This window comes from Varanus komodoensis, unplaced genomic scaffold, assembly GCF_004798865.1.
Source record: "Varanus komodoensis strain SLA01 unplaced genomic scaffold, ASM479886v1 scaffold31, whole genome shotgun sequence".
NCBI lineage: Eukaryota > Metazoa > Chordata > Lepidosauria > Squamata > Varanidae > Varanus > Varanus komodoensis.
In genome coordinates this window covers 9072414-9085140 of record NW_025335780.1, presented here as the reverse complement: position 1 = coordinate 9085140, position 12727 = coordinate 9072414, and the positions used below count along the sequence as shown (strand labels likewise).

At 45.9% G+C, this 12727-nt stretch overlaps 2 protein-coding genes across 6 annotated transcripts in view; one reads left to right on the top strand and one right to left on the bottom strand.

The window, feature by feature from the left end:
• DNAJC3 (DnaJ heat shock protein family (Hsp40) member C3) overlaps positions 1–5652 on the top strand; it is a 44266-nt gene extending 38614 nt beyond the window's left edge. For both annotated transcript variants that reach the window (XM_044437779.1, XM_044437780.1), the window contains 2 exons: positions 583–731; positions 2477–5652. In XM_044437779.1, the coding sequence (XP_044293714.1) occupies positions 583–731; positions 2477–2631 (304 nt within the window). In that variant the 3' untranslated portion in view covers positions 2632–5652. The remainder of the gene's footprint in view (positions 1–582; positions 732–2476) is intronic.
• Positions 5653–9275: 3623 nt separating this feature from the next.
• UGGT2 (UDP-glucose glycoprotein glucosyltransferase 2) overlaps positions 9276–12727 on the bottom strand; it is an 84862-nt gene continuing 81410 nt past the window's right edge. For all 4 annotated transcript variants that reach the window (XM_044437846.1, XM_044437842.1, XM_044437844.1 and 1 more), the window contains 2 exons: positions 10820–10964; positions 9276–9732 (listed from right to left, as the gene is read on the bottom strand). In XM_044437846.1, coding sequence (XP_044293781.1) covers positions 9710–9732; positions 10820–10964 — 168 coding nt within the window. In that variant the 3' untranslated portion in view covers positions 9276–9709. The remainder of the gene's footprint in view (positions 9733–10819; positions 10965–12727) is intronic.

The window sequence follows — 12727 nt, the reverse complement described above, 5'->3', positions numbered from 1 at the left end:
TTCTTCGAGTGGCCATCTGTGCATTCACACAACCCACCCGCTGGCTCCACTCGGTGTCGGTGAGTGGATATCGTGTTTTTTCTCGGTACCATACTATAATTTGCATCGGTACCATTTGGATTATGTCGCTGGGTGTATTTTTTTTTCGCTACCAAAATATTAATGGCATCGGAACCGGGGGGTTATATCGCTGACTAGAGATTGTTCTCGGTACCGTACTGTAATTCACATTGGTACTGTGGGAATATAATTGTGTCTTATCATTACTTTATTTTTAACCTCTAAAGGGCGAACGTGCGGTCTTCAAGACTGAGCAAAATGGCGGACACTCCACTCTATTTATACCACAAAGGGGGAGGGGAGCGGAGTTTTCCCCCCAAAAAACCATTAGCTTTCTAATCTTCCGGCCTAGGCACTGCTCAGGCGTAGCAACCCATATGTGTGAATGCACAGATGGCCACTCAAAGAACATCAGTTACAGGTAAGCAACCTGCTTTGTTCCTTTCTTTTTTTGAAGACTTACATTGGAATGAAAGCTGTAGGTCAGTTCTCTTTGCAAATAGTCCTCTGTGATTTCTGCAGGAATGCCAGAAAACAAGAAATTATAAAAGCCTACAGGAAGCTAGCAATGCAGTGGCACCCTGATAATTTCCAGGATGAGAAAGAGAAGAAGCAAGCCGAGAAAAAGTTTATCGACATCGCAGCTGCCAAAGAAGTCCTCACTGATCCAGGTAGGCGGGCTGGGCAGCTCTCAGGCTTGCAACTTTCATAATTTCAACTAAGAACACCAAAGCCCATCAAGCTGCAAGACATATGGCGGCCCAGAGAGATGCTACTGTAAACATGTGTCAAGTCTAGCAGCTTCATTTTCACCCGAGGTACAGGGGCCCATTCCAACTCTTAAAAAAGAAACCCTCCGCACCCCACATTCTAGGTCCCTGCTTGGGGTTTCTCTGCCTACCTTAAATGAAAAAGAGACTTGGGCACTAGACAGATTTTAAGAAAAGTCTGCTTTGGCCCTTAAAGAACAGGGGGCATCAGAACGCTATGTAGGAATTTTCCCAGGGGTTGCTTTCAGTACCAGAACTGAACGGAGTGAATGGTCCTTTCCAACACTTTCGGTTGCCCTAATGTTTCTTTATTTCAGCAGCCTAATTTAGGTGGGAAGAGTCATGTTACTGCTGTTATTACATAACTGGGAGGCAAGGCTCCTGGCTGATGTCCTGCAGATCACCTAGAGATCTTCCACCACTAGGGTCCACCATCCTACTTGGGTTTCATTTCTTTGCAGAGCAAACAGCAACACCTTTTTCTTGAACGATGTGTGGATGATTCTCCGACCTCCTTTGCTTGTCCAAACCACTTTTGCTTATCTGTCATCAGGGCTAAATAAATTTGAAATGCATTTCATGATGATTTTTATTTTTTTAGAAGTGAGCTCCTGGTTTGAACATGCCATGTTCCTCTATTCACTTTCACTGAGGTCTAATTCACCCAAGTGCCCTTATCAGAAAATCTCTGAGGTTGAGCTATGGATGCCATGGAACAATCACCCTGCCTTGTTAAAGGAAAATATCAGAGTTGGAAGAGGCACAGATAAAGGGGGAGGAAGTTTTCCATATTTTTAATACCCTGGTGAGGCCAGTTCTTGACCCAAACTGCTTGGGAGAGTTAACTCCTTATGGCTAATGTGGCAGGAGAAATATCTGACAGATAAACTGATCAGTGACGTAACTGATCAGAGGTGTCACAGGTGGATGCTTGCATGAACTAGTACCATCCATGGCATGTAGCTGCTGACGATGCAGCTGTTTTAAATGCTCTGCAGTAGACAGTGGACAGAATGAGAGCTGGAGCTTGTATTTTGATTTAAGCTTTACTGAGAACTTCCTCTGCATGCAGTGGCACTTGGAGGCAGCCCTTCCCCCCAGGTGTTGGCTGCCGCTCCTTGCGATCCTCATAAAAATGTTGCCAAGCTACAAAAGAAAAGCTTGCCATAAGCTTGTGGGCAAAGCTCTCTTCCTGGTCCCACACCCTCGGATGCTTTCCTGGCCTTTGCATGCCCCTCGCCCAATTCCAGAAGGTTGGCTGCCCCTTCTAAGGTTTAGTTTCTGGCAGAAAGACCGTCGCGGAGCCTCTGGGTAGCCTCCTGGGCCCTGCTGATCTGCCTTCGTCCCCTTGACTCTTCCCCAAAACCAAATCCAGAGCCTGGGCTGAAAGATAACCTCTGCCAGAGGGTGAATCTGCAGTGGGCTGCAAAGACTGCACACATGTAAAAGCACCTTGGTGCTTATATTGAGTCCTATAAACACCCAGGCCTCCACCTGGGCTGTTTGTCCGATGCTGTTTAAAATGCTAAAATTTCTATGTTGAATGTGCAGGTAGGGCAGGGGTGTTGAACCTCAGGCATGGAGAGCTGCTTGGATTCTGGGTCAAGCGCCACAGCCTCACCTTCATCCTTCTGTATCTGTCTTAGAAATGCGGAAGAAGTTTGATGCAGGAGAAGACCCCCTGGATGCCGAAAGCCAACAAGGTGGAGGAAACCCTTTCCACAGAGGCTGGAATTCCTGGCAAAGCTTTGACCCATTCAGCTCCGGAGGACCTTTTAAATTTAAATTCCACTTCAATTAGAAACTGCTTCCCATCCACCCCCAAATTTGTTTCTAGGACTTTGTCTTTATTATTATTTTTTATTTCGAGGTAACCTAAACTAGTGGCTTATTCTTGAACAGGAACTTTATTGAAAATGATAGCCTGAAAAGAAGCCTGTGAGAGAGAGCAATGCAACAGCTGTTCTATTAGTAATAATTCGTATTATACTTCTGAGTGCAAAACTCCTGTTTCCTAAATAAGTAGAAGACTAGGCCGGGCTCCAGCCCTTGAGCCCAGTCACCTGGAATAGATCGAGACCTTCGGCTGAAGACAGCTGACATCAAAGGAGCTATTCTGTTGAAGAACGCATGTTAAAATCTGCCTAACTCTTAAGTGACCTTTTGCCGGACCTGGTCAGGTATTTGGTATTCCTCACTGAAGGAACAAGAGCACAGTGTATAGTCTCGTTGTGATTTCTCGAGGGGAAATGCTAAGGACTCGAGTATTGGTGTTGTTCTCCTTGGGTGACATTGGCGGACACACCTGTCACTTCTGCATGACTGTCTTGCATCAGATCGCTCTTAAAATGTGGCTCGGGTTGCACTTGCCTGCCGCTTCGAAGAAGAAATGGGTAATGGAATTGCAGAGGTGGCCTGGTTCTTCCCTAAGACTGTTTGAAGCAGGAGGTTATACAAAACAGGAGCATGGTAGAAAGTAACTCTGCTACACAGGTAATTTCTGGATCGAAGCCTCTCTGTGACCCTTTACAGGGCCACAACCAAGGCCTGCAGAGAGAGTTTTCTAGATTATTTTTACTAGGATGATTTTCTCTCTTGATTAAAATTTCTCTTCTGGTTGTTTCACAAAGCTACCTAAATAGAATGGTATTTTTAGCTGGTATTAAATAGAACTATTTTGAGCTTTTCCCTCAACATATGCTTGACATTTGAGCAGAATGACTACGAGATGTTGCTTCAGATATACAGAATTTAGTTCTGATCTGGAGGATTATTTTAAAGGGATGTGAACATGTCCTGTGAGGTAATTTTTAAGATAAGAGTGTTGTGGTTTAGACAAGAGGAGGATGCCAAATGTCTCCTGTAATTTGATGAAACTTTTTAAATGACTGTGTTTGTAGCATTCCACTGACCATTATGTAATCTGGATGGTTTAGAAGCCTTTCAGATGAGTCAGTTTCATAAAGGAGTTGGTGACTCCCTTGAACTAATTTGGGGCACAGTCCTATGTAGGTCTATACAGAAAAAAGGGCTACAGCTTTCAGCATTGTGGGACATTTTTTTCTGTCTGAGCATGTGTGGGATTGTGCCCTTAACTGCCTGTAGCCACAGGAAACCGTAACACCGGAGCTGACATTCACCTTGGGTCCGCCAAAGACATGTGAATCCTTCAGGTGCTTTTGTCTGGTATTGCTCTGGCACTTCTGAACTGTACTCAAAACAGAGCCCAGAAACCTCTTACTGTGTGATTCTGGATCTGCAGAAAGTATTTTTTTTTAAGTACAGCCGTTCTCAAGAAGGCAATTTGAGTATTCGGGAGTTACGTCATTACACTTCAGTATCAGGACAGTCCGAGAAGTACACCCAACTTCCTTTCAGTCTAGATATGACATCACCGCTTCAGCAGCAATGCCAGTGCTGGCAATCAGACATCCCACTGGGATCCTGCAGGCGACACCTGCATAAGGAACGGCATCTGTCCCACTCAGGTGTTCACTTTCCACACAGATTTGATGCAGATGTGCGCTGGAATGTAGTGAAGTCCAGATCGGACCCGGCTTGTTTCAGTAGCATAGTCCAAAAGGCAGAACAATGATTTCATGGTTGAGGAATTCCCATTGTCTTTTTTCACGGGTAACTTCTTAATTTGTGCGAGTGATTTTGGAAGTAATTTCACCGGGGGGCGGGGGGGGCACATGAAACCCTTGTTCGCTTCTCGGTTATCTCTCCTGGACATCCGCAAACATGCCCAGCGCTGCAAACATAGCACTTTTATCGTGGTAGCTCTATGTAACTTGCTCCCAAAGCAATTTACAGTGTAGGGAGGTATCTGGCAACCGAGCCGACTGTGATGCAGTATTTCACATGCTGTATTCCTTTTAGGGTAAGAAAGGGCCTCGTGTGCGTTGTCTGAGTGGTGTAAGAATTTGTTTGGCACTCAGTCCCGGTGGCACTTTGCTTTCCAAAAGCCGTTGTCCTGGCTCTTGCTTGGAGGTGTGATTGTTTTCCCCCTGGGGGAGATTTCCAGGGATTTTTGGAAAAACTGAAGAAAAATGATTCCCCGTTTTCTCTCTCTGCCTCTCAGTCCCCCCCCCCCCCGCTTTTTTCCTTCATAAGCTGTCACATCTCTGCTCCATCATGAGGGTTCGGAAATTAGATTGGCCAGGACTATGTCAATGCAGGTTTTGTAGTCACCTCGGTAAGGGACTGGCCACTGTCGCTCATCAGCTGCCACTGGGGTATATGCAGACATTTGAAATGTTCGCAGAATAAAGTGTTTTTAAAAATGCAGGCGAGTCAGTACCATGAGTGCTCAGGAGTTCTTTTGAAGATAAAGATGCCTGAAATCATGCTAGGTAATGTACTGGCAGCCACAAAATATAGATTAAAGCTGTCCGTAATTTTATCAATCAGTTGAAAGTGTCTATTAATCAGAAAGCTGTTTGTTTTGTGTGCATAAAACCAGATTAATATACAGTATGCAGCTGTGCCAAAGCTTAAAATGTGTGTTTATAACAGCTAAGGAACAGAAACGACTAAGTTGATGTTTCCCTGTGATTATCAGGGGGTGTTTGTGGTGAAGGGAAAAGGCGAATGCTTATTTGTTCACCTTTCTAGAAATGCTTATTTGTTCACCTTTCTAGAAATGAAGAAACAGTTTACAAAGCAATACCGTTAGAGTTTTCCAGATTGCTTTAAGATTATATTGCTGTTGCAACATGAGACATGTCAAATGTGAACCAAAAAGTAGATCTTCCTCTTTGCAAAATAATTTATGTATTAAGAAAAAACGGGAATTAAATCGTTGTTAAACAACTGATAATAGAGCTCTGCATTCTTGTTTCAGGTATCTGTGCAGAAAACATAACCCTGTGAGTTTTTCCTCTCAGTTTCTCCCCAGCATCATCTTTTTTACCTGCACAAATTTAATTTTTAAGAAGGGACATTCCATGACGCCATCCCTCCCTAAAACGCAGCAAAGGGCCAAACCAGCCACGGTTGGCATCATGAGATCTGCAGCCCTTTGGCTCAGCTGAGAGTAAGCCCCGTTGAGTTCAGTGGGACTGCTGAATGCCTTGTGTGGCTCTTCCCCATCTTACCTAGCCCATGCCTGGCAGAACTTGAACTGGTTGCAACCTCTCTGCCTGAGTGGGGTGATGGATGGGCTGGCATCCTCTGGACCCCTTCCTGGTGCTACAGGAGAGATTGGAGCGCATCCCTCTTTGTGACAACAGGTGCACAGGTTTGCAGTGCCACTGCTAGAACACTGCAGTGTTAAAGGGTTCCAGACAGGAGAGTTCCTTCTGTGAACTGTGTTTGAATGGTAAAGGACAGCTAATTACCCAAAGTGCCAGTGGAATAGCTGGAAAGGATCCTAGCTTGATCTCCATTTAAATATACAAGGAACTCTTTCATTCCCACATTACAGTTTTGAATGTAAATATGGTAACTAACTGGGGTTTGTTCCAGTTGAAATGTTCTGTAAGTCACCATCATCAAGAAATCCAGAGTGACCTTGTTAAATTGAAGCCTGAAAGCATCTGTGCCACTGAATGTTCACATTAAATTGTTGGCAAAGGTGTAAATATGAATTTTGTATTTTGAACTTTAAGCAATGCAAGATTAGCAGAATAACTATTATTTAACTGTTTATTTCAAAAGAGGTGTCTTTTTTACCCTGTCATTCTTCAAAAATGAAATTTAACCAGAGGGGGTAATTTCTGGCACGTTGTGGATACTGGAGCACAGCTTTTCCCATCCCACCTGTGAAAGTTGACGACTGACTGAATTTAAACATGGGGGAATAGAACAATATTCTCCAATGCAGCCGAGGGTAGTAAGCTGCATTGGGGTTCAGGAGATGCTGCAAACACACAGTTCTAAGCTGGAGCAGAAGCCCCAGCCTAGAAGGAAAGGTGGTCACATCTGGCATTGCTTTGCTGAGAAAATAGGCGGTAAGGAGAGTCACGGCAGAGGTGTGCAAATCAGGAAGGGCGTGGAGAGATTAGCTAGCTAAGTTTCTCTAGATTGTGTGCTCTCCATGGAAGCTCATTGGGAGGAGACTCAGGACAGATAGAAGCAAGAACTTCTTTGCACAGGTAAACTGAAATTCAGTTTTGCAAGGCGCACTGATGGCAACCAATTTTGGGGTGGTTTCAAGCGGGGTTGGAAAGATTCAAGGAGAACGCAATCAGTGGTACTAGTCCTGATGGCCACCTCCAGTGTCAGAGACTCCATGCCTCTGTATACCACTTACTAAGGAACGTGGGTGTGGGTGTCGCCCCGCTTGTGGGTTTCCCGCAGGCAGCTGGTTGGCTGCTGTGCAAAGCAGATGCTGGATTAGACAGACCCTTAGTCTGAGCTTGCATGCACTGCTTCTGAGGAGAGGCTGAACAGCAAGTTGTTCTTGCATGATGATTTTGGGGTGAGATAAACTGCACTTTCTCAAGCTTTCCCCCTTTCCCTCTGCGTTACGCTCTGGCCATGGCATTAAGGACTGACCTCATGTGATGGCATCAAGACACATACCAGGACAGACGGGGTGTAACTTGACATATTTTATTTGTTGAGTTTATTCTGGCTTTCTACAAGATGGTGGAAAGTCCACTGTTAGCCCACTTTCCACAACATGGTAGCCCACTGTTTGCTGGAATGTCTAATTCCACCCTGAGATCCTTTTATACCAGGGGTCTCAAACTCAACTTCCCTGGGGGCCACTGGAAGGAGAGTCTGGGTGAGGCTGGGCCACATCAAGCGGTGGTGGTGGGCCGCTCACCCCGCGGCCGGCCCGGGCGCTGCCGGCACTTTGAAGGCCGCAGAGCCCCTCCCGGCAATTGGCCCGCGGGCCGCGAGTTGGAGACCCCTGTTTTATACCAAAGAAACCAGACACAAAGGGAAGATTTTTGTTTGTGCCCATTGTAGAAATACACAAACAAAGCAGCTTTAAAAAAGCTGAAGAATGGTTAAGTCCACGAGTCGTAAAGTTGGGAATGTTAAAACGTGAGCATTGACACGAGGAAGAATGAGCTATTCTAAAAAGAATCGCCTACCTAGTTCTCTTCATCTACCCCCGAGAAGAATGAAAGGTGTGTTTACCAAAAGAAACGTTTAAGTCTTTCAACAATGGCTTATTAAGAGGAACGAAAAGTGTTGGGACAAGGAGGAAAGTTTCTGCTGCTGGGGGACAGGTGATCTCTACTAGCAGTTTTCCTGGTGGAGGTAAGCATAAAGATGGCTGCTTTTATGTGTATTACTAAAATGATCACATGACAGATAATGAGATGAGCATGTCTGCAGGCAACAAAGGACAGTAGATTGGAAAATGCACTAGCTTGGTAGAGGAACATGTAGAGGAAGTTTTTAGGTCCAGCAGGGCTCAAGTCATGTCATATATCGACCAGTATGACCATATGGCCTAAGAAGCAAAAGCGCTAGTGCTAGGCTTACAAGTGGAAAAAACGTTGAAGGTGCTTGTCAGCGGGGACTGGACTGATACTGGACCTGCAAGAAATTTTAGAGTTCGTTTAGCCCAACTGTCTGCAGAATGCATCAACAGAGGCCTGTCTAGCCTTGCAGAATGAATCTTTTCAGTATTTCCTCTGTGGTTTTAAGAACAGCAAAACTAGTTAATGGGTTTTTAAAGTGGCAAAGAAATCAGCACAGTTTGAGTATCTTTACCAGTGCAGTTAAATTGTCCATTCTGCAGGACAGGCGTGGGCTTTAACAGCGGACATGTGGCTGCTGCCCAAAAGATTAGCCCTTCCTCTTCTCTTTTTCTCTCTCCTGTAAGCATCTAGTAAAAGACATCTTGAAGGCATGAGATGATACTCAAATTTGGCCAGTATAGTTCATTGCCTGCTTTATGCAGCTGTGGGGGATATTCTGAGTGCAATGACATCATGTCAACATGGGTGGAATACAATGCACGAGCAGGGCCAGTCTGTTTTCCAGGGGGCACCATCCAGCCGTGTACTTCGGACCTATAGGGCCATCAAATCCAACCCCCTGCTTAATGCAGGGCTCCAGTTAGAACATCCCTGACAGATGGCTGTCCAACCACCTCTTGATGCCTCCAGTGTGAGAGCCACAAGCTCCCCAAGCCATTGGTTCCACTGTCCAGCCGAAATCTTGTTTCCTGTCACTTCAGCCTATTATTGGCTAGGAGGAGACATTTCAAATTGTCAGCTCAGCTGGATGCTCCAGCTCAGAATGTATCCTTAACTCAGGTAAACCTGGTGGACAAGCTGGGGTGGGCTGGAGTCAAGGGAGAGAGGTACAGTTGCACACCTGCCCAAGGTCCGCACCCCAGCAGGGGCCCACTGGGGTGGTTCCTCACTCCTAGCTCACCTGCCTCTTGCTGCTACCCAGAGCACAGTGGGTTCAGTAAGAGCGACACACACAACACCTCTGCATATAGGTACGCCGAACAGAAAAAGCAACGCAAACTTCAAGTAACGGCTCAAGTCAGCCTTCTTGGAAACTTCTGCAAAAAGACAGGGTAGAAACGCTTAAGTAAGTATTGCGTGGGTTTGTGCTAGACGCCTAGATGATCACTCGCAAATGTATACACGCTCGTGAACTGCATGATATTTTCAACAAATTGTGTTGTGTGAGGTAAGAGCAGTGGGTGCCTAGGGAAAATAGCACCATAAATTCAAACTAACTTCAGCAACCAATATGGAAACCCGCTGGACTGAAGAACAAGCTATACAGTCAGCTCTTGGCTGGGCTTCCTTTCCACTCTCCCCACTGATTGCACATTCAAGGATCTTCAAAGGTACAGCGTGTCTCCGTAGTATTTACATCCATGAAAGCGAGCGCTTCCACCCAGTCTATGGCCGGCAGCAGAGAAATGCTACGGCAGCTACGTCCAAGCAGTGCTAAAGTTCATCATGTTCAGAACCTGTAAAAGACCAGCATAAACGTACCATTAGTTTTGAATGCACAGAACAATTGCAAAACCAGGTGTTACTTGAGCATAGCCAAGGTCCTCTTAATTTCCGTAGTGTCTCTCTCTCCTCCCCAGTGGAGTCGTTATTCTACTTGGGCAGCTGATACTGGTATCACAGAGCCAGTCTTTTACAAGAGGAAACAGATGGCAAAGGGCCACACGCTAGTCCTTTCCTCTATATTGCTTTGGCCACCATTGAGAGATGCGGCAATGCCCTGTGCTGAGCATTACTTGTCTTCCTGCCTCCTCAGATTTCTGAATAAGCCTTAATACGGAGCAACTACCTGTAAACATTTAGGCAGATACCGTATTTTATTTGGCCAGCTGTGCCCTGGCTGAGACGAACCCCGCAATCTGAATTTCTCCATCATGCACACAGGGCTGATGCACACAGGCACATGGATCGTCACCACATAAAACTTGCCATCAAAGACTGAGGAAGGCAAGAAGCCTGGGAACTTTCCAGCCCTGACACACCTTTAAAAACGCGTTTATCCTTATAGGTCGATATGGACGAAAGTTAAGGAACGACGGTGAGCCTGTCCCTATGGCAGTCTGTGGGGCTTTCTTCCAAAAGGGATGTTTAGGACTGGGAAGCACACCTTAGGGAAATCCACGTGGCATTTCCATCCAAGGGAGGGGCACCGAACGCTTTCCCCATGGAGCAGCAAACTTGCAGGTTGGCCTGCTCACCAGCCCACTGGCCTGCTGCCTGTAGAACTGCATCTTTGTCACTTGCGGGAATCACTCAAAGATCCTAGACAGCTTGAGATGATTCTTTAACTGCATAGTCCACATCTTAACAGCTTAAGGATTCCCCCAGAGGGCACCTTGCTGGATGGTTCTCAAAATCCTAGAACCAGACACATTCACGCCAGGACCCTATGTGCATTAAGCCACGGAAGTCCTACAATTGCCAGTCTATTTTTTCTGTCTAACATACACAGGATCATGCTCTTAATTCCCTATCCCCTGCTCCCCCCTCCCCCAGCAAACCTTTGACTAATCCTGTAATATTGTCTATGTTCCCGTGTCTCACCGTTTTTATGGGACCGGCCTGCATTTTTCCTCTTCTTTCGGATTCGATTTATTAGCTTCTGTATTTCGGAGTCATATTCTGTCCATTCAGGAACTATCCTGATCGCAGCTTCAAGTTTTGGTTCTTTGGTTTTTGGATTGTTACACTAAAATAGTGCATTTTAAAAAGAAAGGATTATCATTCACTTTAACAGCAAGCTAGTATATGTCCCCAAGTACAGAAAATTCAACCCTGACAGATAAATTGTCAGTCACAAAATAAAAATTGTGTTAAAATGTGAGTGAGAGGGCTCAGGACATTCCGAAAAGTCACGTAGTACAGCCAGTCTGAGGCCATCACCCCAGAGTGCTGAAAAGCTTGAGGGAAGTCACGAATGGGCCCAAGGATGATAATGCAGGGTCCCCAAAGGACTGCCTGCACAGATGCCCAATCACGCTCCCCCTCCCTTGCGCCTACAAAATTTTGGCTTAATAAAGACCACGGAAGATGTTCAGGCAGTCTTTTTTCATATTCCCTCTAGTTTGCTCTTTTTCTCCACTCCTTTCAGTTACGTAAAAGAGCTGCGATGAAAAGCACACCATGCTGCTTCCCCATAAAGTATTAATAGAGCGATTTGATTTGATCGTTTTGCCAAAATCTTTTACATAATGATTGCTGGTCCTTCCCTCTCAGTCTGTTGATTCTCCATTTCTCTCCCTCTGTCCTCGCAACCTGTTCAGCTCGCATTTGAGAAGCCAGACCCCTAAGAGCTTTTATGTCGTTAGCCACATTGTCCATCGGAGCCATTTTGTGATGGTGCCCAGGACTGTTTCTCAAATTCCCAAATGTCCCCCAGGTCCAAAAGGCCTAGGCACCTCTACCATAGCATGTGGCCAAGTCTTGCCTCTTTTATTCTTGTGTAAGCGCATGCAGCTTTGATTTGGATCACAACAGGACAGTTAAAAATCTCCCCCAGAGATTTTTCCTCAAATTCCACCTCACACGGTGGGAGATAAAATGTGCAGAAAGGGAAACTTCCATGAACTTCAAATGAGACTTCTCTTTTTGAAACTGGGGGACAGTTGGGGTGCTGAGGTTTAATCCTGCCAGGATGCTGGGAAGATAATCCATGACAAGCTTACACAAGTGTAAAACTGCAAAACTCAATTGCACACCTAGCCTGGATGCCTACCTTGGCTGTAACATTCCCATTTTCACAGATGACCAGCGCAGGCTGCTAAAACTCAGCCGGAGTGCAAACCCAGTCTGCGTCCCACCTGTGCAGGGTTCTCCGTCACTCACATGGCTGGTCCATTTGAAGCTGCACTCCGTGCCTGGAGCCCAGGTTCTAAAACAGACACAGTGCTGCTTCTGCTCAGCAAAACTAGAGATGGCTGCTTTGTTGACAGATCAGCAACCATTATGCAAATGATTTGAGCAAAAAAATAAAATAAAGTCACTACATTAATACTTTACGGGGAAACAGCATGTCATGCTTTTCAATCACTGCTCTATTAGGCAGCTGAAACATCTGGATAGCATTCTTTTTACGAGCAGAACCATCTGCCACCAGGCCCCAGGAGCCTTCGACCCCCCTGCCATTCATCTTTTCCAACTGGCTCATTTCTGACAAACCCTCCTATCAATGCTACCATTCACTACAAGGACAATGCTGGGAAATCTGGAAGGCGCCCTCAGCAGAAATCTGCTTTGCAAACAAGAAATCGGATGAAAATGCGTCAGCTGCGACTCACCTGCTCTGCCTGCCTGTCTTCCCAGCTGACGGAGCCCACCTACTCTGGCGTGTGCTGCCCTTCCAGAGAGGCCTCCTCTTGCGAGGGGGGAGGCATTGCAAGCGTTACTCTTCAGAGGCACGGGCCGAATGCGGCATCTGCCTTCTGCGAGAAGAGGGGCGCACGCACAAGCCTC